General features: G+C 48.2%; 1 protein-coding gene across 1 annotated transcript; it reads left to right on the top strand.

The window, feature by feature from the left end:
• Positions 1-3,054: 3,054 nt before the first annotated feature.
• IFNAR1 (interferon alpha and beta receptor subunit 1) lies at positions 3,055-22,266 on the top strand. Its single transcript, XM_041402130.1, is given in 13 exon segments — positions 3,055-3,075; positions 3,156-3,200; positions 3,202-3,247; positions 7,169-7,288; positions 11,941-12,126; positions 12,982-13,139; positions 14,388-14,535; positions 15,645-15,759; positions 17,723-17,922; positions 18,175-18,329; positions 19,124-19,277; positions 20,715-20,869; positions 21,939-22,266. Coding segments are annotated over 13 exon segments (1,734 nt in total). The 3' UTR covers positions 22,170-22,266.
• The last annotated feature ends 554 nt before the right edge of the window (positions 22,267-22,820 follow it).

A 22,820-nucleotide genomic window follows, 5' to 3' on the forward strand; every position in this document is an offset into this window, starting at 1 on the left:
GCAGGTACAGGACTGCAACAAAACAGAGACAAGGCAAGTTTTCTAATGATGAAACAAACAAAAACCCCACAGGTGATGTTGCCTGAGAAGGGGGATATTACACAAATCCCTTGGGAAGGGTAGATAGATGTGATCCCTCCTTGGGCTCCCTGAGGTCCTTCCTTCCTGCACCACTGTTCCTACACTTCCCACACACTGAAGTGCTGTATTTGCCCCTTTCATCCTGTTCCAGAGCTGACATGAGAAGAAACCACCAAATGATGTCTTCATTGTCTGCCAGCCAACAGAAATAAACCCAGCAGAGCCCAAACTCCAGCAGGCCTCGTTTCCTCCATCACAGGAGTTTTGGGACAGACATCAATGGCCACAGGGACACACAGTGTTCCCCCAGGCCGCCTGTGCTCTGCAGATAGCTCTGCTCTCCTCGCAGGCTGGACAGCCCCAGCTTCTGCTCCTTTCTTCTGACATCGGTGAGGAAGTTGCATTCAAACTCAGCAGAAGACAAACTGTAAACATTTACCAGCTTCTAAAATGTTTCTAGCAGCGCCAGACTGCTTCAGCAGTTTCGGTTCAAAATGGTGACCCTGAGGTGTGGTTACATAAAGAAATGCCATAATCGCGTTTCCTTATCAGCTGCTGGGGCAGGAGGTGACAGCCCTGTGAGGCTGAGCGTGCCTCAGGCTCAGCCGTGCCTCAGCTCAGGCTCAGCCGTGCCTCAGGCTGAGCCGTGCCCCAGGCTCAGCCGTGCCTCAGCTCAGGCTCAGCCGTGCCTCAGGCTGAGCCGTGCCTCAGGCTGAGCGTGCCTCAGGCTCAGCCGTGCCTCAGCTCAGGCTGAGCCGTGCCTCAGGCTCAGCCGTGCCTCAGGCTGAGCGTGCCTCAGGCTGAGCGTGCCTCAGGCTCAGCCGTGCCTCAGCTCAGGCTCAGCCGTGCCTCAGGCTGAGCGTGCTTCAGGCTCAGCCGTGCCTCAGCAATGCCCCTCACGCTGCTGGAGCCCGGGATGGAGCTCTACAGGCTCAGCAGTCCGGGGGCTGGAGCCTCCCCGTGCCCGGGAGAGGCTGGGGGAGCTGGGGCTGCTCAGCCTGGGGAGGAGCCCCGGTGAGGGTGTGTCCCTGTCCCTGTCTCTGTGTCTATCCCTGGTGTCCCTGTCTGTCCCTGGTGTCTGTCCCTGTTTCTGTCCCTGTTTCTGTCCCTGTGTGCAGAGGTCAGAGCAGGCCCAGGCTCTGCTCCAGGCCCAGCAATGGCCCCAGAGCCACGGGCAGGGCCTGAGCCCAGCAATTCCCCTCACAGGAGGCACAACTTCTGCCCTGGGCAGGGACCGAGCTGGAGCAGAGCCCACACAGGGGCTGGAGTCTCCTCCCTGGGACATTCCAGAGCCACCTGGACCCAACCCTGTGCCCTGGGCTCTGGGTGACCCAGAGGTGGCACCAGGTCAGCACTGTGGGCCTTTCCATCCTGACCCATCCGGGGATTCAGGGATCTGAGAGCAGCAGACACGCAGCACCCCATGGCACAACAGGCAGCAGCAGTGAGGAACATTTTTATCCAAAAGTCAGTCTGTGTTCTCCCTAAGAAGCAAAGCCTGTCCTGATTACAACAGCCAGGATGTTGAGGGCACAGACCTTTGCCCACCAGAGTTTCAAATCCTCCTCTCTGAGAACACTGGTCTGCCCGCTGAGGGGTGGGAAGTGAAAGGTGAACACCTGCCTTTACCTCCCCAAGCCTGCAGCTGGCCCATGGTAAATATGACATGAAAAAAAGAGAAGAGGAGCTCTCTGATCTTGTGGTCAGAACTTGTGGCTGGCAAAACGGAGCTGAGCAAAAGCCACAGTTCAGGGGCTGTAACACTCACACTGCATTTAATGTTCACTGCAGCATTCAATTGAACATTTGAGAAATTGGACAAACTGCAGCTAAAGAGAGATTCCTCCCTTCCCAGACAATCACAGAATAATGGAATGGGCTGGGTTGGAGGGACCTCAGAGCCCACCCAGTGCCACCCTGCCATGGCAGGGACACCTTCCCCTGTGCCAGGCTGCTCCAGCCCCAGTGTCCAGCCTGGCCTTGGGCACTGCCAGGGATCCAGGGGCTGCTCTGGGAATTCCATCCCAGCCCCTGCCCACCCTGCCAGGGAACAATTCCTCATTGCCCAGATCCCATCCAGCCCTGCCCTCTGGCACTGGCAGCCATTCCCTGGCTCCTGTCCCTCCATCCCTTGTCCCCAGTCCCTCTGCAGCTCTCCTGGAGCCCCTTCAGGCCCTGCCAGGGGCTCTGAGCTCTCCCTGGAGCTTCTCCTCTCCAGGGGAGCACCCCCAGCTCTCCCAGCCTGGCTCCAGAGGGGCTCCAGCCCTGGAGCAGCTCCGTGACCCTGGGTTTGTGCCAAGGGCTGTGCAGGGCCGGTGACCGCCGCGTGTGCCTCCAGCTCGGGCTATGCTGTGACTTGGTGACACCGGCCGGGGCCTGGGGCGGCACGGCGAGCTCCGGGAGGGGCCAGGGGTCCCCACACCGCCCTCAGAGCGCCTTCACACAGCCCCGACCATCCCTCACAGCCCCTACACCGCCCTCACACAGCCCTGACCGCCCCTCACGGCCCTGACCGTCCCTCACAGCCCCGACACCGCCCTCACACAGCCCTGACACCGCCCTCACACAGCCCTGACCGTCCCTCACAGCACCGACCGTCCCTCACCACAGCCCCGACACCAACCCGACACAGCCCTCACACAGCCCTCTGACACAGCTCCGATACAGCCCCCACACTGCCCTCAGAGAGCCACGACACTGCACCGACACAGCTCCAACACCCCCCTCACACAGGCCTGACCACCCCTCACAGCCCCGACCGCCCTCATGGCCCCGACGGCCCCTCACAGCCCTGACCGCCCCTCACAGCCCCTACACCGCCCTCACACAGCCCTGACCGCCCCTCACAGCCCTGACCGCCCCTCACGGCCCTGACACCGCCCTCACACAGCCCTGACCGCCCCTCACAGTCCCGACATCGCGGGCCGCTCCGCGCAAGCGCGGCCGCCGGCGCTTCCGGCAGCGCTGCCCTGGATGGCGGAGCCCGGGGCTGGAGTGGCGGCGGGGCCCGGGGATGGATGGACGGAGAAGCCGGAGGAGCCCGGGGATGGACGGACGGAGAAGCCATGGGGTAGAAGGACGGCGGAGCGGCGGCGGCTGTGGGTGCCGGGCGGGCTCTGGCTGGCGGCTGTGCTGCCGCTGCTGCTGGTCCCGCTGCGCTGCGCAGGTGGGTCCCGGGAGCCCTGAGGGAGCGGGGCCGGCGCGGGGCCCCCTCCCCGGGCCGAGGGGAGAGCGGGGCGCGGGTCCCGCCGCGGTCCCGGAGCTCTGCGGGGATGAGGGCGGGATAACGGTGTCGGTGAGGATGTGTCGTGTTCGCAGGGTTGTCATGGAATCACAGCAGGGTTTGGGTTGGGAAGGACCTTAAATCCCACCCAGTGCCACCCCTGCCATGGCAGGGACACCTTCCCCTGTGCCAGGCTGCTCCAGCCCCAGTGTCCAGCCTGGCCTTGGGCACTGCCAGGGATCCAGGGGCAGCCCCAGCTGCTCTGGCAATTCCATCCCAGCCCCTGCCCACCCTGCCAGGGAACAATTCCTCATTGCCCAGATCCCACCCAGCCCTGCCCTCTGGCACTGGCAGCCATTCCCTGTGGACTGTCCCTCTCCTCCACGCCACCCCTTCCCGGTGGATTGCAGCGGCTGCAGCCGCTGTGGGTGAAACAGCTTTGGATTCCCGTTGTTTGGCTTGGAAGTCACAGTCTGGCAGAGCCTAAAGGATGAGTGAGGAAATGAGAGGTAGAATGGCAGGATGGGGGTTTTGGCTGGCAGGACGGGGAGCTTGTGCCTTGTCTTTTGCCCTTACACAGCAAAAAACAACGATTGCCCAAAACCTGTTGCTGGAAGAGGAAGGATTGCGAAGCATTCCAAAGGAGGGCAGAGAGACTGTACAGAGGGTGACAGGACCAGGGACAATGGTTTTAGACTGCCAGAGGGCAGGGCTGGATGGGATCTGGGCAATGAGGAATTGTTCCCTGGCAGGGTGGGCAGGGGCTGGGATGGAATTCCCAGAGCAGCTGGGGCTGCCCCTGGATCCCTGGCAGTGCCCAAGGCCAGGCTGGACACTGGGGCTTGGATCCACCTGGGTACGGGTGGGCTCTGAAATCCCAGCCAGTGTCTGATTCTAACTCTGGAAATTCCAACAGCTCTGCTTCAGTGCCCTCTCCCTTCCCCTGAGCCAAGCCCAGCTTTCCCTGTGCTGCTGCTCAAAGTTTCTTTGCACATCAGAGTCCTTCAGAGCCTTTTCTGGTGTCACATGTGAGGGGCCTCCTCTTCCTTCTTCTGCTCAAACGTTGACTGAAATTTTCCACTGGCTCCTGCACCCCAGGATGTCGTAAGCAGCGAGCATCATGTGCTCCTCCTGGGATTTCCCCTGACCAGGGGTTTGCTGTGTTGCCATTTCTTGCTTTCTCCTGTTGCTGAATAGATTTTGTTATGTAATCATTATTATTTTCAACCGTCAACATTGCTGAGCATCTCATGAACAAAGCAGTAATTTTTCTGTGTTAGAACAGTTTGGGTTGGTTTAATTTACTGGAATTTGACAGGGGAGGGAGATAGGCATTTCTGCTTTTTAATCTCTTCTTTCCACAAAATTCTAATCCCTTATAATGGTTTCTCAGAACCAAAGTGTCGTCATGCTCAAGTGGACAAACAGGAATTAGTTTTAAATGTCTGGCTTTTAACCATTAATAAAAGAAGCCAGGAGGAGGTGTTGATTTTTAGGCTTTTCTTTGCATATCAAGTTCCTACCTCACAAAATTTCCCTGCTGATTAAACATCACTGAGTTTGCTCCTTCCTTCCTGCATAGCTATTCATTGGGAAATTAATGATTTGTGGAATTAATTTAGGGAAGCAAGCACAAAACTCATTGGAAATAGTGAAATATGTGAAAGGGTGGATGGCTGGATCACATATTCCTGTCTGTAGGGTGGAGGATCCAGAAGTATCCTGAGGAACTGGATCAGTACTCCAGCAAACAAGTGCAGGGCAAAGAGAGGAGGGTTAAAATAGCAGACCTGTAAATTAAAAAAAATACCCATAAATTACACAGCATTATTTTGTTGGGTGTTTTTAGAAACCCCAAAAGTATCAGGGCATAGCAGTGCTCATTAGAAGAGAACTATTAGGTCATGTCTCATAAATTAGACCTCCATTCATTAATCTCAGCCATTTATTGTGATTTTTTTTACACTGCTTCAAGCAAGTTGAACCGTTTGGAATGAATGCAAAAGAGAACAATACAATTCCTTCAGGAAGCTGAAATTTGGCTTAAAAGGAAAACGTAAAGAATTGCTGCTGCCATTCAGCTTTCTCTTGGTTTGGAAATAACCTTCCTGGGGTTTTTCCCAGCTGTAGGAAACACAGGCTGGGTTAAAGCACAGAAAATCTCTGCTCACAACAGGGACAGGATCTCCCTCCTGCTCCCACTGCTGCTTTTTGCCATCTGGCCTGCTGAGGTCTGACAAGGAGTCCTGGAAAGCCTCGTGCTCTGTAAATTAAGGATTTGAAAAGCTGGCAAAATACACTAAATATTTGAATTTCTGCCCAAGGCTAACATAAATACTCTAATAATTGGAATGTGGTAGCATTTTTATCACTTGGAGTCCGTGGGGCCCTTGTTGTCACAAGGGTTTTGGTTGAATTGTAGCCATGTGTTGGATAAATATCTGGGGGAAAAAAAATCTGTTTTTTCCTTTGTTTTCTTATTTTCTGAGCAAACATCCTTTGGCATTCTCTGGGTTTGTCTTACTCTGTCAGAAGAGGAATAAATTCTTTAGTGGGAGCCACAAGGGTTTGTTGAACGATTTGGCTTTCATGTTTTTGTGCTTTCAGGAGTTATTTCCCAAAATCCGCATACAGCCGGTGGGTCCCACTTCTCCAAAAGGATTTTGCAGAATTCAGTCATTCTGCTTTTCCACACGTCCCCCTTTGCAGACAGGGAACCTGTGGGGGAAAAATAAATCAAATATTGGATTTGTAATGAAGAGCCTCTCCCAAAGGCAGGCTCAGGGTAAGCCATGAGTGGCCAGGGAGTCCCAGCTGCAATGGCATTTATTGCTTCTGGTTTCCTCCTCATCAAATCAAACATCAGGCTGATCCCAAAGGGCAGTTGCAGATGTGGCTTTGGAACTGTAACCCTTGGGAAGGCCTTGCTAAATGACCTCAGGTAAAATAGGAACAGGCAAAAGAGAACGTCAAGGCCAAGAGGGGTGTTTTATTTCTTTTATTTTGTTTAAATTTGTAGTTATTTTTGTTTCATTTTATTTAAATTTGATTGTATTTTGATTTAATTTTTATTCTGTAGAAAATTTTTTCAATATTTTATTGGTTTTTATTGTGTTTTACTTATTGTGTGTATTTTTAAATTTTAATTCATTTTTATTTTGTTTTCTATTTTAATTTTATATCTATTTTATTTTTTACTTTTTAGTTTTTATTTTATTAATTTTATTTTTGTTCTACTTAATTTTTATTGCATTTACTACAATTATTATTATATTTTATTTACTTTAGATTTTATTTTATGGTAATATTTTACTTTAATTTTATCTTAATATTTAATTTGCTTTTTATTTTAGTATTTTATTTTAATTTTATCTTAATGTTTTATTTGCTGTTTATAATAATACTTTATTTTATTTTAACATTTTATTTTAATTTTATCTGAATATTTTATTTGCTTTTTAATATTTCATTTTAATGTTATCCTAATGTTTTATTTGCTTTTTATCATAATACTTTGTTTTATTTTAACATTTTGTTTTAATTTTATCTTAATTTTTTCTTTGGTTTTTCTTGTAATATTTTATCTTAATTTCATCCTGATATTTTATTTGCTTTTTATTGTAATACTTTATTTTATTTTAACATTTTAATTTTATCTTAATACTTTATTTTTTTTTCTTATTGTAATATTTTATCTTCATGTTGTCTTTTTTTGTAATACGTTATTTTATTTTAATTTTATCCTAATGTTGTATTTGCTTTTTAGCATAATACTTTATTCTATTTTAACATTTTATTTTAATTTTATCTGTATCTTTTCTCTGATTGTAACATTTGATTTCTGTGCTTGCTGGTTTCTCCTAGGCCAGAGCAGCCTGCCGAGCCCAGAGGACGTGCGGGTGCACGTGGTGAACACCAATTTCACCCTGAGCTGGGAGTACCAGGGCAGGGACCCCGGGGTGACATTCTCAGCACAGTTCCAGTGCTGAGTGCCATCCCTGGGGCCAGCCCTGGCTGCTGGCACTGGGGTTACAGGGGCACTGAGCCCAGGGTGACATTGTCAGCACAGTTCCAGTGCTGAGTGCCATCCCTGGGGCCAGCCCTGGCTGCTGGCACTGGGGTTACAGGGGCACTGAGCCCAGGGTGACATTGTCAGCACAGTTCCAGTGCTGAGTGCCATCCCTGGGGCCAGCCCTGGCTGCTGGCACTGGGGTTACAGGGGCACTGAGCCCAGGGTGACATTGTCAGCACAGTTCCAGTGCTGAGTGCCATCCCTGGGGCCAGCCCTGGCTGCTGGCACTGGGGTTACAGGGGCACTGAGCCCAGGGTGACATTGTCAGCACAGTTCCAGTGCTGAGTGCCATCCCTGGGGCCAGCCCTGGCTGCTGGCACTGGGGTTACAGGGGCACTGAGCCCAGGGTGACATTGTCAGCACAGTTCCAGTGCTGAGTGCCATCCCTGGGGCCAGCCCTGGCTGCTGGCACTGGGGTTACAGGGGCACTGAGCCCAGGGTGACATTGTCAGCACAGTTCCAGTGCTGAGTGCCATCCCTGGGGCCAGCCCTGGCTGCTGGCACTGGGGTTACAGGGGCACTGAGCCCAGGGTGACATTGTCAGCACAGTTCCAGTGCTGAGTGCCATCCCTGGGGCCAGCCCTGGCTGCTGGCACTGGGGTTACAGGGGCACTGAGCCCAGGGTGACATTGTCAGCACAGTTCCAGTGCTGAGTGCCATCCCTGGGGCCAGCCCTGGCTGCTGGCACTGGGGTTACAGGGGCACTGAGCCCAGGGTGACATTGTCAGCACAGTTCCAGTGCTGAGTGCCATCCCTGGGGCCAGCCCTGGCTGCTGGCACTGGGGTTACAGGGGCACTGAGCCCAGGGTGACATTGTCAGCACAGTTCCAGTGCTGAGTGCCATCCCTGGAGCCATCCCTGGCTGCTCTTGCTGCTGGCCCAGGTTTGTCTCACTGCTGTGGGAAATCAGGTTATTTGTCACACAGAGCTTGCTGCTAATGCTGAACCACCAGCAGGGCTCTTGCAGGACATTTGCTGGCACACTTAGAAGTGGAATTTAGGTTTATTTACAGAATCCCAGAATCCCTGGGCTGGGAGAGACCTTTGAGTCCAGCCCAGCCCCAGCAGCTCAGCCAAAGCCTGGCCCCCAGTGCCACATTCAGACTTTGTTAAACACCCCCAGGGATGGTGACTGCAGCACCTCCCCGGGCAGCCATTCCAGAACTTTATCACCTTGCTGGAAAAACTCTTTCCTGCTCTCCAGCCTGCATTCCCTCGGTGCAGCTGCAGGCTGTGTGCTCTGGCTGTGTCAGTCCCTGCAGACAGAGCCCAGCCCAGCTGAGCACAGGCACCTTTCAGGAGCTGTGCAGGGTGAGGAGGGCACTCCTGAGTCTCCTTTTCTCCAGGGGAGCACCCCCAGCTCCCTCAGGGCTTCCTCTCAGGGTTGGTGTTCCAGCCCCTCTCCAGCCTGGCTGTCCCCTCTGGATGTGCTCAGTGTCCCAAGGTCCTTCCTAAATTTAGTCTGGTTTGTTTGGTTTCTGCAGCTGTGGCCACACACAGAGGATTTGAGGGAATTTTCAGTACAACTTTCAGCTAATTTCTCAGAGTTCATCAACCCACGTTTCTCAGCTGCAAGTTTAATGCCCAGACAAAAACTATTTAAGGTTTGTTCTTAAATATTTCCTTGGTTTCCTTCAGTTGTTCCATATCCCAGTTCTTTTGTACACATTAGCACAGGCATTTTGTGGCACTTTCCTGAGAAGTAAATATTGAAAAACATTTCTAGATAAAATTACTGAAATTCTGAGCAACCTGGGATTATGGAAGATTCCCTGCCCATGACAGGGGTGGAACAGGATGGGTTTTAAGGTCCCTCCCAACCCAAACCATTCTGTGATTTTGGATTTTTTAAAAAAATAGCTCTTATTTTCCAATATGTAGATAAGAGCAGCTGCTTTGAAAATAGATTTCTTTTAAAAAATATCAGACTGGTCTGAAACACAAGGTAGGAGTTGAGGATAAACAACTACTGCTTCAAGTCTGTGCCTCCTTTTTGTGGCCAGGACATTTTAAATGTCTCTATAAATCTCTTTCTTTACTGAGGTGTGGATGTGTGTTGATTAAAAAAGAGCTGCTGAAAACCTGATCATTGCTGAGCTCCACTTTTCACCTCTGTGTTTTTTATTTTCCCTTAATTTCCATTCCTGGCTCATGTTATGATTAGTGGAGTTCTGCTGGTTTTGTGCTCCTTTAACCACTTTTGTCAAGACTTTCAAATCCTTCCCATGAATTATAAAACCTTTGCCAGGCTAGGAAATATCATAATCCTGAGGATGTAATTCTGTGTTCTGGCAGTTGTGGGATAATTTATAAGGAGATAACACTGATTGCACTGATGATAAAGCAGCATGAAAAGGGGTGATGTTTATTAAAGTTAAGAAGAAAATAAGAATAATTTCAGTGGTTGTGGGTTGGATTTATCCCAGGCTATTTATCCTGGGGGTGTGTTATAAATAACTATGTAGTTATTGTATTTTGCTATTATTGGCTTTTGTAAATTATTTTGATAGACTGCAGTTTGTAATCTCTTTTTAACTGCTTTTGATGTAGTATAATTTGTCAGCCTTTCATAGTTAATACTCTAATCCCTGTGTGGATTGTGTATCTTAGTGTGATAAATATATATTATAGTTTAGGCTTTTGCAAAATATTATGCACTGTGTATTATAACTTTAACTTTTGCAGAAGTAATTGTAGTAGTGAAATAATAATAATAACAACACTAATAATAATAATATCTTATTAATTTGTAATACCTATTAATATTAATAATAATTAATACAATACAACACAATTAAAAAGAAATTAATGAAATAATAATAATTGAAGTTGTGAAATAATAACTAATGCCTTTATTTTTGTAACTGACAATAGTGAAATATCTATGCAATATCTATTCAAGAGTGAAATAGCTAATATTGATTGAAAGTACTTGTAAAAATGGCTAAAATATCTGTATGATAAGATAACATTGAAAAGAACCATGCAAATAACACCAAAAGAGCAAAGAAGAATCTACCACTGCCCCTTGGGTATCAGTAGCTGTCAAACCACAGACCAGGGAGCCTCGTGAGGAAATAAACCACAAAACTCTCAAAACCCCATCTCTGAAATAAAATACAAAAGTCTCCCATCCCATCTGCATTGTGCTCTGAGAAGGTGAGGCCAGGGCCCGAAGGAAGATATTGCTGAAGCATGTGAAGCCGAGGGAAGGTTGAATATGCATAATCCTCATGAATATTCATGTGGCCCATGCAATGAGAGAGCACCTCAGAGCTGTGTCAGTTCGTGTGTGCTCCTGGCAGTCTGCCAGGCACCCCGCGCTGGGAACTGTCCCTTCCAGCCCTTGTTCAACTTCTCAAAATCTTAGAGTGAGCCTTGTTTCTCACAGGGTGTTTGTCCTGGGGCTGTTGTTTCTCCTGTGGCTGTTGTTTATCAGGGCTGTTTAACCTGGGGGTGTCATTTAATCTGGGCTGTTTGTCCTGGGGGTGTTGTTTATTCTGGTGTGTTGTTTCTCCTGGGGGTGTTTATTCCAGGGTGTTTCTCCTGGGGATTGTGGTTTGTCCTGGGGGTGTTGTTGAATCCGGCCTGTTTATCCTGGGGGTGTTGTTTATCCTGGGGTGTTGTTTATCTTGGAGTATTGTTTCTCCTGGGGGTGTTTGTCCTGGGGGTGTCTTTTATTCTTGAGTGTTTATCCCAGGCTGCTTGTCCTGGGGGTGTTGTTTATCCTGGGGGTGTAGTTTATCCTGGGGATGTTTGTCCTCGGGGTGTTGTTTCTCCTGGGGTATTGTTTATCTGGGGTGTTTCTCCTGGGGCTGTTGTTTCTCCTGGGGCTGTTGTTTATCTGGGGTGTTTCTCCTGGGGCTGTTGTTTCTCCTGGGGCTGTTGTTTATTCTGGGGTGTTTCTCCTGGGGTATTGTTTATTCTGGCGTGTTTCTCCTGTGGATGTTGTTTCTCCTGGGGCTGTTGTTTATCTGGGATGTTTCTCCTGTGGATGTTGTTACTCCTGTGGATGTTGTTTCTCCTGAGGCTGTTGTTTATCTGGGGTGTTTCTCCTGGGGGTGTTGTTTATCCTGGGGGTGTTGTTTCTCCTGGGGTATTGTTTATTCTGGGGTGTTTCTCCTGGGGCTGTTGTTTCTCCTGGGGCTGTTGTTTATTCTGGGGTGTTTCTCCTGGGGCTGTTGTTTCTTCTGGGGCTGTTGTTTATTCTGGGGTGTTTCTCCTGGGGCTGTTGTTTATTCTGGGGTGTTTCTCCTGGGGCTGTTGTTTCTCCTGGGGCTGTTGTTTATTCTGGGGTGTTTCTCCTGGGGGTGTTGTTTCTCCTGAGGCTGTTGTTTATCTGGGGGGTTTCTCCTATGGATTTTGTTTCTCCTGGGGGTGTTGTTTCTCCTGGGGCTGTTGTTTCTCCTGGGGCTGTTGTTTATCTGGGGTGTTTCTCCTGTGGATGTTGTTTCTCCTGGGGCTGTTGTTTCTCCTGAGGCAGTTGTTTATTCTGGGGTGTTTGTCCTGGGGCTGTTGTTTCTCCTGTGGCTGTTGTTTAATCCGGGCTGTTGTCTGTCCCGCAGGCCGGAGCTGGAGGACACGGGCTGGCAGGAGCTGCCAGGGTGCCAGGCTGTGGCTGGCACAGGCTGTGACTTCTCCTCGGCCATCTCCGAGTACTACGATGCCCACTACGTGCGCGTCCGGGCCCAGGCAGGGCCGCTGCAGTCCCCGTGGTCCGAGGTCCTGGAGATGGTTCCAGAACAAGTCGGTACGAGCTCGGGGCTGCTGGGGACACTTTGCTTCCTTTAGCACCTCGGGGAGGGTTTGGACCTGCTCAGGTGGGACCCCACCTGCAGAGCCCCCAGCCCTGGGACACCAACAGCAGGAGCAGTCTGGAATGAGGGATTTTGGAAAAACCATATGTGGTTTCCAGTGCTGGTAACAGCAGGACAGGTGGAGTTTCCCAGCAGGAACATAAGATCAGGCATCTGCAGGTCATGGAGTGCTGCAATTCTGTCTTTTCTGGAGAGGGAAAACTATTCCAGGTGGTGCTGGTTTTCTGACTGAATTTCCTGTCACTCTGTAGTTTCCCATATTATTTTTTGGAAAAGTCCTTTTTGACAGTAGATTTTTGTAGAATCCCAAATTTCTCTGGATTGGGAGGGGCCTTAAAGCCCATCCCATTCCACCCTCTGCCATGGGCAGGGACACCTTTCCTGGACCAGGTTGCTCCAAGAACCCCATTTTTGGGAAGTTTGTGGCTTTTCAGCAGTTCCAGTGGTACTGAAGCCCTCCTTTGATGCTGGATTTGTTGGACTGAGCTAAGTCTCTTGCCTTGCAGGTTTTAGAATAATTTATACTGATTTTTTTTGGAAAACATTTGCTGGTAGTATTTAATTTTAACTGCTTTTAGAACCTGGAGATGGTAGTTGGTTGTTAGGTTAAATTTCTTTTAGAAACTACCTGAGTCATGAAAACTTAAGATCCTGTAGGTGATTATTCAAAATAATTAAAAATAATATACCATAGGCAGGTACTTTAGGTTTATTATTATATACTGCTTTTGGGGTGTATTTTCTCAAAGTAGACATGTTTAACTTCTTTTTTCTTTCCATATTTGCAGCCCAGATTGGTCCACCAGGACTGGAATTGCAGTCCACAAATGGAGTTGTAAAAGTTATGGTTTCTCCTCCAGAAGCAAATCAGAGGAAAAAAATGTGGATCAATGACCTGAGTTTTAAATATAACCTGGTCTTCTGGGAAAACTCCTCACATGCTCAGGTATCAGCACTTCTTTTTTGTTATTTAACCTTACCAGAACTGTCAGAGATGGAATTTAATTTGTACTCTGAAATGGAATTGTTTGCTTCTGTCACTGTGGAACTGCTCCTGTGTGTTTGAAGGCTGGGGGAGGTGGTTTTTTCTTGGTGGGAAGATTTTGTTCTTATCATAGGATTGTTTTATTGGGATTGCCCTCATCCAGGGACTTTTTTGAGTTGTTGCCATTGTGAACTGGGTTCCAAGTCAGCATGTGTGTCCTGCAGAGCACCCAGAGCTCTCCTGTGAGGAGCAGGGGAGAAACTCTTCCTTTTTTATCTTTTTTAGGGAAGTGAGAGTCATCTAAATTAGGGCAGGGATCGAAGGGCAGTCTGTGTTCTTTTGGGAGATCAGCTCAACATCATCACTTCAGAAAGAACCTTGAGGGGCTGGAGAATGTCCAGGGCTGGGAAGGGGCTGGAGAATTGCTGAGGGAGCTGGGAAGGGGCTGGAGAATTGCTGAGGAGCTGGGAAGGGGCTGGAGGATTCCTGAGGGAGCTGGGAAGGGGCTGAGCCTGGAGCAAAGGAGGCTCAGGGGGCCCTTGTGGCTCTGCACAAGTCCCTGCCAGGAGGGGACAGCCGGGGGGGAAGCACAGGAATGAGGAAAGGACAAGGAGGAATGGCCTCAAGGTGCACCAGGGGAGTTCAGATTAAAGACAGAATAAAATTCCCCTCACAGAGTGGTCAGGCCTTGGGCTGAGCTGCCCAGGGAGGTTTGGAGTCACTGGGATTGTCCCAGAGGAGTCTGGATGTGGCCTTGGGGACAGGCTTTGGGGTGATGCTGCTGGGGCTGGGGTGGCACTGGGTGATCCTGGAGGGCTCTTCCCACCTCTGGGATTTTGGGATTGCACACCAAAGGAGCAAAAGGCCCAGAAGTACAGTTGGGTATGGTCAGTCTGGGGAGCCAAAGGCAGAGGAGAGAGGAGTGTTTGGGTGGTGGAGGGATGGGAATGTCCTGCTTCATCCTGGGATGTCTGTGGGGTGAACAATCCCTCCCCACTGCCATGGCAAAGGAGCCAAAATATTCCTGCCTGTCAGTCTCTGGCTAAGCTGCAAACCTCCCTTTAGGATTTCTCCAGCTCAAACACTGTCCTGCTTTCTCCATTTCACCTTTTGAGGTGGGGGATGATACAAATGGGCTGAAATGATCATTTAAAAATGTTCCGGGGAGCACAGTCCCCCTCACAGGCTCTTTGTGTTTGCTTCTTGCAGCTGCAGAGTAAAAACATTTTCCCTGTTGACAACATTCATGACCTTGCCCCAGACAGCACCTATTGCTTCAAAGTCCAAGCAAATCTCCCCAGGGAGGGAAAGGAAGGCTTGTTCAGCCCCACCAGCTGTGTGAAAACCACCCAGAAAGGTACCCAGGAAATCAGGTTACCTGCAAATGATGGCTTCTCTTGAACTGGCACACAGCCAGGTGTTCTGAGGCAGCAGGAATGGGCAGAAGGGCCAAATTCCTCCTCATTTTGTATAAAAAAATATATATTATCTATATTTGCCCTTCTCAATCAACATAAAATACGTCAAGGGTAGAGTTTTAGTAGTACAAGAAAGTTTTTTTGCCATGAGGCAAACTTTGACATTCATTTGGAACAAAAACTTCTTTGTGTGCTTTGGAAAACTCTTCTCTTTGAATCAGTGACTGAAGCAGGAGGTAAAAAACCAAAATACTTGGCACTCAATGAATGCACAGAAAGTTGAGCTGAGCTTAAAAGAATGCTGGTTTTATATAATCCTTGGTGAATTGATTGTTACAGCTGCTGAAGAAAGGCTTTGAGGGGGCAGTTTGCCACCTTGTTATGTAAAATTAAATTATTTTCTGTGCTGTGCAGTTGATTTAGATGTTTATTTTAGGAAAAAATAGCTGCAGAAAGTCAAATATTAGATTGGACAGGGGTGGTGCATCATAATGAGTTGATGGTACATCAAAATGTAAATGATTGATGGTAAATGAAAATTATACCCATAATACATTAATTAATACACATCTGTGTCTTTAAAAGATATTAAAAGAATACATGTGTATTTTTTAAATATTAAAATAATATATGTGTATCTTAATAAAATATTACAATAACTGATACATGCAATTTTTATTATTTTAATAAAATATTGTGTCACATTCTTATTTTAATAAAATATTAAAACAAAAAAAAAAGTACAATAAATGCAGATGTGTATTTTATACATTTTTCTCCTCATGTTATTCCCAAACCAGTTCATTTCTGCTCCTCTCAATATTTGTACACTTCAATTTTTTTCTGAATTGATTTTAACTGACTTTTTAAATTAAAGGCTTGATAGGATGCTTTGCACTTCACAGCCTTTGAATTGCAATATAATTAATTATATTAATTATATAATTAATAATGTTTATGTTTTCATTATTGACATTAGAAATGTCCATTCCCTGTCCAGAACATGAAGTTTTTTGGTAACTTTGGCTTTCTTTTTCCCCCTGAGCAGTGAACGACCCCCTGTGTGCCACCAACCTGAGTGTCCTGGCTCTGAACATGAAATTCCACCTGCTTTGGAGCAGCCAGGAAAATCAGGATGTGACCTACAACGTGCAGTACCTGCTGTGAGTCCAGCCATTCCCAGCCCTGCCATCTGAAATCCCTTTTATTGTGTTCTCCAAGTGTTTCCTGGAGGTTAAAATGAAATATTTGCTGGCTTCGTGTGTTAATGGGAACGTGAATGGCTCACTGCTGTTGGAAGAATTCCATGTAACACCTGGGATTTTTGGGGGGTTAAACTCCTGATGGAAGGGACTCCTGAATGCTGAGGGACATTTTTAAAGCTTGAACTGCTTAGTGGCTTTTTGAATGTGAAGAAATTAGATGAGTAAAAGTGAGCAGAAGTACAGGTGGTGGAGGTTTGAGTTGGCAGCAGCTTGGATTTCTTCTGGGCAAACCCAAATAGGGGAGAAAACCCAAGGCAGCACACTGTGTCACATAAAAAAATGTGTCAGGTAAAGAAATGTTGTGTTACATTAAAAGAATGTGTCCCATAAAAGAAATATTGTCCCATAAAAGAAATGTTGTGTCCCATAAAAAACCCATCAAGTCATACAAAAACCCCCTCATGTCACATGCAATAACCCTTGTATCACATCAAACCCCATCATATCACACACAAAAACACTGTGTCACAAAAAGAAAACCAGATAAAAATCATATTGCATCAAAAAACAAGGAATGCCATTAAACCCCCCATGATATCCCATAAAAACCCATCGAATCACATCCATAAAATCCCATTAGGAAGCAGCTCTAAAATCTGTAAGTTTTTTGGTAACTTTGGCTTTCTTTTTCCCCCTGAGCAGTGAACGACCCCCTGTGTGCCACCAACCTGAGTGTCCTGGCTCTGAACATGAAATTCCACCTGCTTTGGAGCAGCCAGGAAAATCAGGATGTGACCTACAACGTGCAGTACCTGCTGTGAGTCCAGCCATTCCCAGCCCTGCCATCTGAAATCCCTTTTATTGTGTTCTCCAAGTGTTTCCTGGAGGTTAAAATGAAATATTTGCTGGCTTCGTGTGTTAATGGGAACGTGAATGGCTCACTGCTGTTGATGTAACACCTGGGATTTTTTGGGGGGTTAAACTCCTGATGGAAGGGACTCCTGAATGCTGAGGGACATTTTTAAAGCTTGAACTGCTTAGTGGCTTTTTGAATGTGAAGAAATTAGATGAGTAAAAGTGAGCAGAAGTACAGGTGGTGGAGGTTTGAGTTGGCAGCAGCTTGGATTTCTTCTGGGCAAACCCAAATAGGGGAGAAAACCCAAGGCAGCACACTGTGTCACATAAAAAAATGTGTCAGGTAAAGAAATGTTGTGTTACATTAAAAGAATGTGTCCCATAAAAGAAATATTGTCCCATAAAGGAAATGTTGTGTCCCATAAAAAACCCATCAAGTCATACAAAAACCCCCTCATGTCACATGCAATAACCCTTGTATCACATCAAACCCCATCATATCACACACAAAAACACTGTGTCACAAAAAGAAAACCAGATAAAAATCATATTGCATCAAAAAACAAGGAATGCCATTAAACCCCCCATGATATCCCATAAAAACCCATCGAATCACATCCATAAAATCCCATTAGGAAGCAGCTCTAAAATCTGTATCTCAATCTCCAGCTGCTGCATAAATATTGTGGCCAGCACCTAACAGAAGAGGAGGGATCCCCTGGCATTCCTTGGGAATTCTTTGGCATGGCAGGAAAGCAGTGGACTGCACAGAGCTACGTGAGAACTTCTCATTTGGATTCTCAGTGCCCACCCCACTTTTCATTTCTCTGCTGAGCCTTGGCCAAAGCCCTGATTTGTATTCCCTGGCCCTTTTATCTTCATTGTTCCACTCAGAAATGTCTCATATTCAAATGTTGGGTGTTTGGTTTGGTTTGGTTTTTTGGGTTTTTTTTATTACTAGAGGCCTTTTTTTGCCCAAAACTGAGCCAAGTGCAGCACAAACAAATGTGATTTTCTAGAGGAGTTCAGGGAGCTGACATGAAAACTCTTGAATTCTCTGTTGCAGTGGCTTCTGGAAGAAGCTCAATGGTGATTACTCAGACAAGTGGCTCAGTGTCCCTGGCTGTGAGAACACCACCAGCACCAGCTGCAACTTCTCCTCCATCATCACCCCCAATGGGTTTTATTACCTGAGAGTGCAGGCCAGGGAGGGACACACCAAATCCTGCTTCTCCAGGGAAGTCAAAGTGGATCCCCTGAAAACAAGTAAGGAAATGGTTTCCTGAAGTGCTCGTTGCTCAGCAAACTTCTGCCACGTGGCTTTATGAGCTGGCAGGAGCCTGGAGAGGGGATTTCACAAGAACATAGTGAAATTCATTGAAATGATTCTCAGGACTTGATATTCTGTATAAAACTATGAAATCGTACTTCTAACTCTATGATTCTTCAAAGTTATCAGTGGCAGTCTTTGAAGCAATGTGTTAATTGGATTTTAATTATTTATTTGATTGTTTTCAGATGGAATTGGCCCTCCTGGTGTAAGGCTGGACCTCAGTGATACTTTGCTCCACATCCTTATTTCTCCTCCAGGAGGAGATGAGGATGAAGTCATGAGGGACCATTATGACTTGTCCTACAGGATCCTGTACTGGAAAAATTCCTCAGATACGAAGGTGTGAACAAATTACATGCAATATAAAATTGATTCTGGCTTAAATCCTGAGTTTCCATTCTCCCTGAGGAGCTCCTTTCCAAAAGAGGCACATTTGTGGTATATTAGTCTTTAAAAAAGTCAATTTATTGGACTTTTTAATGAAAGATTCTGTCAAAAACCTGAGCACTGTGGCTTTTGTCACCCAGTGGTTGGGATTTTTATGTAACTTTTTTAGAAATCTGTTCACTGTGATTTGATCTCCCAGTGATGGGGTAACATCTCCATTTCCATGGATGTGGCTGTGTGTGATGGGATGGAAAAAGCTCCTCAAACACTGAAGTCCTGCATCCTTTTAGCTCACATTTTAATGGATCTTTCCATGTTCTTTAAATACTTCTTGGGGTAAAATGTTTCACAGTAATTGGCAAAAGGGGGGCAGAAGAGAAGGAAGCAAACTGCAGCAGGAAGGAGTTTCCTGGAAACTTGGAATTGTGACATTTCAGAATGGGGGAAGCACTTGGTTCTTGCCCAGGAAGTGTTTGCTGAGTTTTGCTTGGGATCTAAGGGGCTGGTTTATTTATTTTACTGAATCTGGGTGCCCAGGGAGGGATGGAGTTCCTGGAAATGTTCCAGAGGCAACCTGGATGTGGGACTGGATGAGCTGGAAAGTCTCCAGCCCTGCAGATCCTGGGGTTGCAGCAATGTCTGACATTTCACAGAGTCACTCCTCCATCAGAGGCTGCAGCTCTCACCTGTTTGAGATTCCTGTCCATGGGATCTGATCCCTCCTTTTCCCTGTTTTGCTTTTCCCAGGAGGAGGTGAAGCAGAAGGAGGTGAAGCAGACCATAGCCACAGTCCCTGATGTGTCCCCCTCCACGCTGTACTGTGTCAGAGTCCAGGCCTTCTCTGAGCCCTACAACAAAAGCAGTGCCTACAGCCAGCAGGAATGCATCCACACCCCTGCAGGTGGGCACAGCCTGGCAGCAATCCCCCTCTGCAGCTGGGATTGTTACCCCTTCCCTGGGAAATCAACACTGGGAGCACTGGCCGGGCAGAGAGCTTGGCTTCCCAGCCCTACATCTTGGCAGGGGGCAAGGAATCCCTAAATTCCACATTTTCAAGGGTGTTTTATCCTTGAAACTAGTCCTTCTGGGAAGGAATCTCCTGTGCTGAAGAGTGAGGAGATAAATCAGATTTGTTAGGGCTGAAAGCTCATCGTGGTGCCAAGGGAGAGTGGGGGGATTGCACTCACTCAGAACACAAGAGCAAATCATGGTGAAGATAATTTGCCACATAAAATTTTATTAACACTGTGAAAATTTCTGACTCTTCAAACTGCCTTAAAGCTAAGAAAATGTAATAACAGCAATGCCTGGCTCACGTTCAGGATTCATTTAAATTGTGGTCCTCACTGCTGTGTCTTATCAAGCCAAAAAAGAACCAAATGCTACTTTTTACCTGAATAAGAAAAATATTTTAATCTATTTTCCTAGGTATTCCTCTTCCCTTTATCCTGCTGTTTCAGTGAATCTCTTTAAATCCAAGCAATGCCTTCAGGACAGACCATGCTTTGTCTTTCCCACGTTTTTATAGCCCTGACTGAAAATCTTCCATTCTTTGATCATGAAATAAGACCTGATTGTGTCCTTTGGATTACTTGGAAAGGGGCTGCTGGTGCCTGTTAATTCCAGTATCACCAAACTCCTTTCAGTTTGCTGAGATAATCATGGAAGGCTTTGGGTGGGAAGGATCTTGAGGATCATTTCATTCCACCCCCAGTGCCAGCCCTGCCCTGGCAGGGACACCTTCCCCTGTGCCAGGCTGCTCCAGCCCCAGTGTCCAGCCTGGCCTTGGGCACTGCCAGGGATCCAGGGGCAGCCCCAGCTGCTCTGGGAATTCCATCCCAGCCCCTGCCCACCCTGCCAGGGAACAATTCCTCATTGCCCAGATCCCATCCAGCCCTGCCCTCTGGCACTGGCAGCCATTCCCTGGCTCCTGTCCCTCCATCCCTTGTCCCCAGTCCCTCTGCAGCTCTCCTGGAGCCCCTTCAGGCCCTGCCAGGGGCTCTGAGCTCTCCCTGGAGCTTCTCCTCTCCAGGTGAGCATTCCCAGCTGGTGCTGGGGTGATGGAGGGACTGGAGCATCTTGGAGGTCTCTTCCCACCTTGGTGATTCTGTGTTCTTGTATTGGGAGATACACTGTGGCTTCTTTAAGCAAAATTATCTCAGACACTGGCACAGCATCACTTTTCCCTGGTGCCCATGGCTGTGGAAATGTTGTGGAGTGTTTCCATGATGTGGAAATGTTGAATTTTTTGATAAATTCTGCAGCACATTTGGAGCTGTGCTTTAATTTCTGCTGGTTCTGAACACCTCGACTGAATGGTTTTTATTCCCTGTTTTAGGTACACCTTTACCTCTGATCATTTTTGGGATTTTCATGGGTGCCCTGCTGCTTGTCCTGCTGGTGGCCACTCCTCTTGTTTTTGTGCTCTACCAAGCCTACAACAAGATCAAATACGTGTTCTTCCCCTCCTGCCAGCCCCCCCTGAACATCGAGGTGAGCTCTGGCTTCTCAGTCATCACACAGCTTCCTTGTAGGACAATGAACTTTAAATATCATGGAAAAAAATATGTTTATCTCTTATGGGTCAGTCAGGGTTCATTTCAGAGGTTTTATCAGTGGTCTCCAGAGCTTTGTCCAGTCTCCAGCTTGGCACAGGTGCTGCTTAGCTGGGATCCTGTTCTGGAATGAGAAGGGCAACACTCAAGTGTGTCTTGAAACCTCTGTACCTCTTTTAATTCTTGTGTGGCCTCCTCAGGCTCCAATGCATGAAATGCTGCAGTTCTGTGGTGATTGACAGCTGAGAACAGGAAAAGGGCTGAGATAAAATGTTGGAGTCACCCTTTAGTGTTGGAATCTGTGAATGCAGCTGGGAGATGGGAGCTGGCATCTGCTCCAGGGAACAGGGACAGGAGCAGAGGGAACGGCCTCAGGCTGGGCCAGGGCAGGCTCAGCTGGGCCAGCAGCAGGAATTTGCCCATGGAAAGGGTGCTCAGGCCTTGGCAGGGGCTGCCCAGGGAGCTTTGCAGTGCCCATCCCTGCAGGTGTCCCCTGGGGGTGGCACTGAGTGCTCTGGGCTGGGGACAAGGTGGCCATGGGGCACAGCTGGCACTGCCTGGGCTGGGAGGGCTGTGCCAGCCCCGGGGATTTTGGGATTCTGTGAACTAAACTTCATCCTAAATCTGAGTTGGTCACCCTAGGGAAACAAGTGTTGTGTTAGGGGTGGGAAACCACTCAATGCTGCTCAACTTGAGCATGGAACCCCAGACTGGTTTGGGCTGAAGGGACCTCAGAGCCCACCCAGTGCCACCCTGCCATGGCAGGGACGCCTTCCCTTGTCCCAGGCTGCTCCAGCCCCAGTGTCCAGCCTGGCCTTGGGCACTGCCAGGGATCCAGGGGCAGCCCCAGCTGCTCTGGGCACCCTGTGCCAGGGCCTGCCCACCTTCACAGTAAATATAAATCACATTTGTGTGACTGTGATGTTTAGCAGAATTAGTATTTAATGATTTAAATCAGTATATAATTATTATTTATGGATGTTCCTCTCTTCCCCTTCTGTCCTCAGGGATTTGGAGCACGGCCCTTCAGCAGCCCTTACCTGTCAGCTGCAGCAGAGGAATCAGTGGAAAATTGCTGTGTGATTGAATCCATGGTCACAGAGGAGGGAAATCAGATTGTTTTTACAGACTACAAACACTGCAAGCAGAGCAGTCGAGACTCGGGGAATTATTCCAACGACGACAACGCTTCTGGGAGCAAAGGATCCAAAGAAACACTGGAAAGGGAAATGCTGTAACTTTGGGCACAGGAAATTCCTTTATGGGATTGTCAACTTCACAAACACTTCAGACCTCTTTGTGATGGAAATCCCAGCCTGAGGGGGACACTGGGACCTTTGGGGTCCTATGGGGACACTGGGACCTTTGGGATCCTGAGGGGGACACTGGGACCTTTGGGGTCCTATGGGGACACTGGGACCTTTGGGATCCTGAGGGGGACACTGGGACCTTTGGGATCCTCAGGGGGACACTGGGACCTTTGGGATCCTCAGGGGGACACTGGGACCTTTGGGGTCCTCAGGGGGACACTGGGACCTTTGGGATCCTGAGGGGGACACTGGGACCTTTGGGATCCTCAAGGGGACACTGGGACCTTTGGGGTCCTCAGGGAGACACTGGGACCTTTGGGATCCTGAGGGGGACACTGTGACCTTTGGGATCCTGAGGGGGACACTGGGACCTTTGGGATCCTGAGGGGGACACTGGGACCTTTGGGATTCTGAAGGGGACAGTGTGGCCTTTGGGTTCCTATGGGAACACTGTGACCTTTGGGATCCTCAAGGGGACACTGGGACCTTCGGGATCCTGAGGGGGACACTGGGACCTTTGGGGTCCTATGGGAACACTGGGACCTTTGGGGTCCTGAGGGGGACACTGGGACCTTTGGG

Source organism: Onychostruthus taczanowskii, unplaced genomic scaffold (assembly GCF_017590055.1).
Source record: "Onychostruthus taczanowskii isolate IOZ18803 unplaced genomic scaffold, ASM1759005v1 scaffold194, whole genome shotgun sequence".
Taxonomy (NCBI): Eukaryota; Metazoa; Chordata; class Aves; order Passeriformes; family Passeridae; genus Onychostruthus; species Onychostruthus taczanowskii.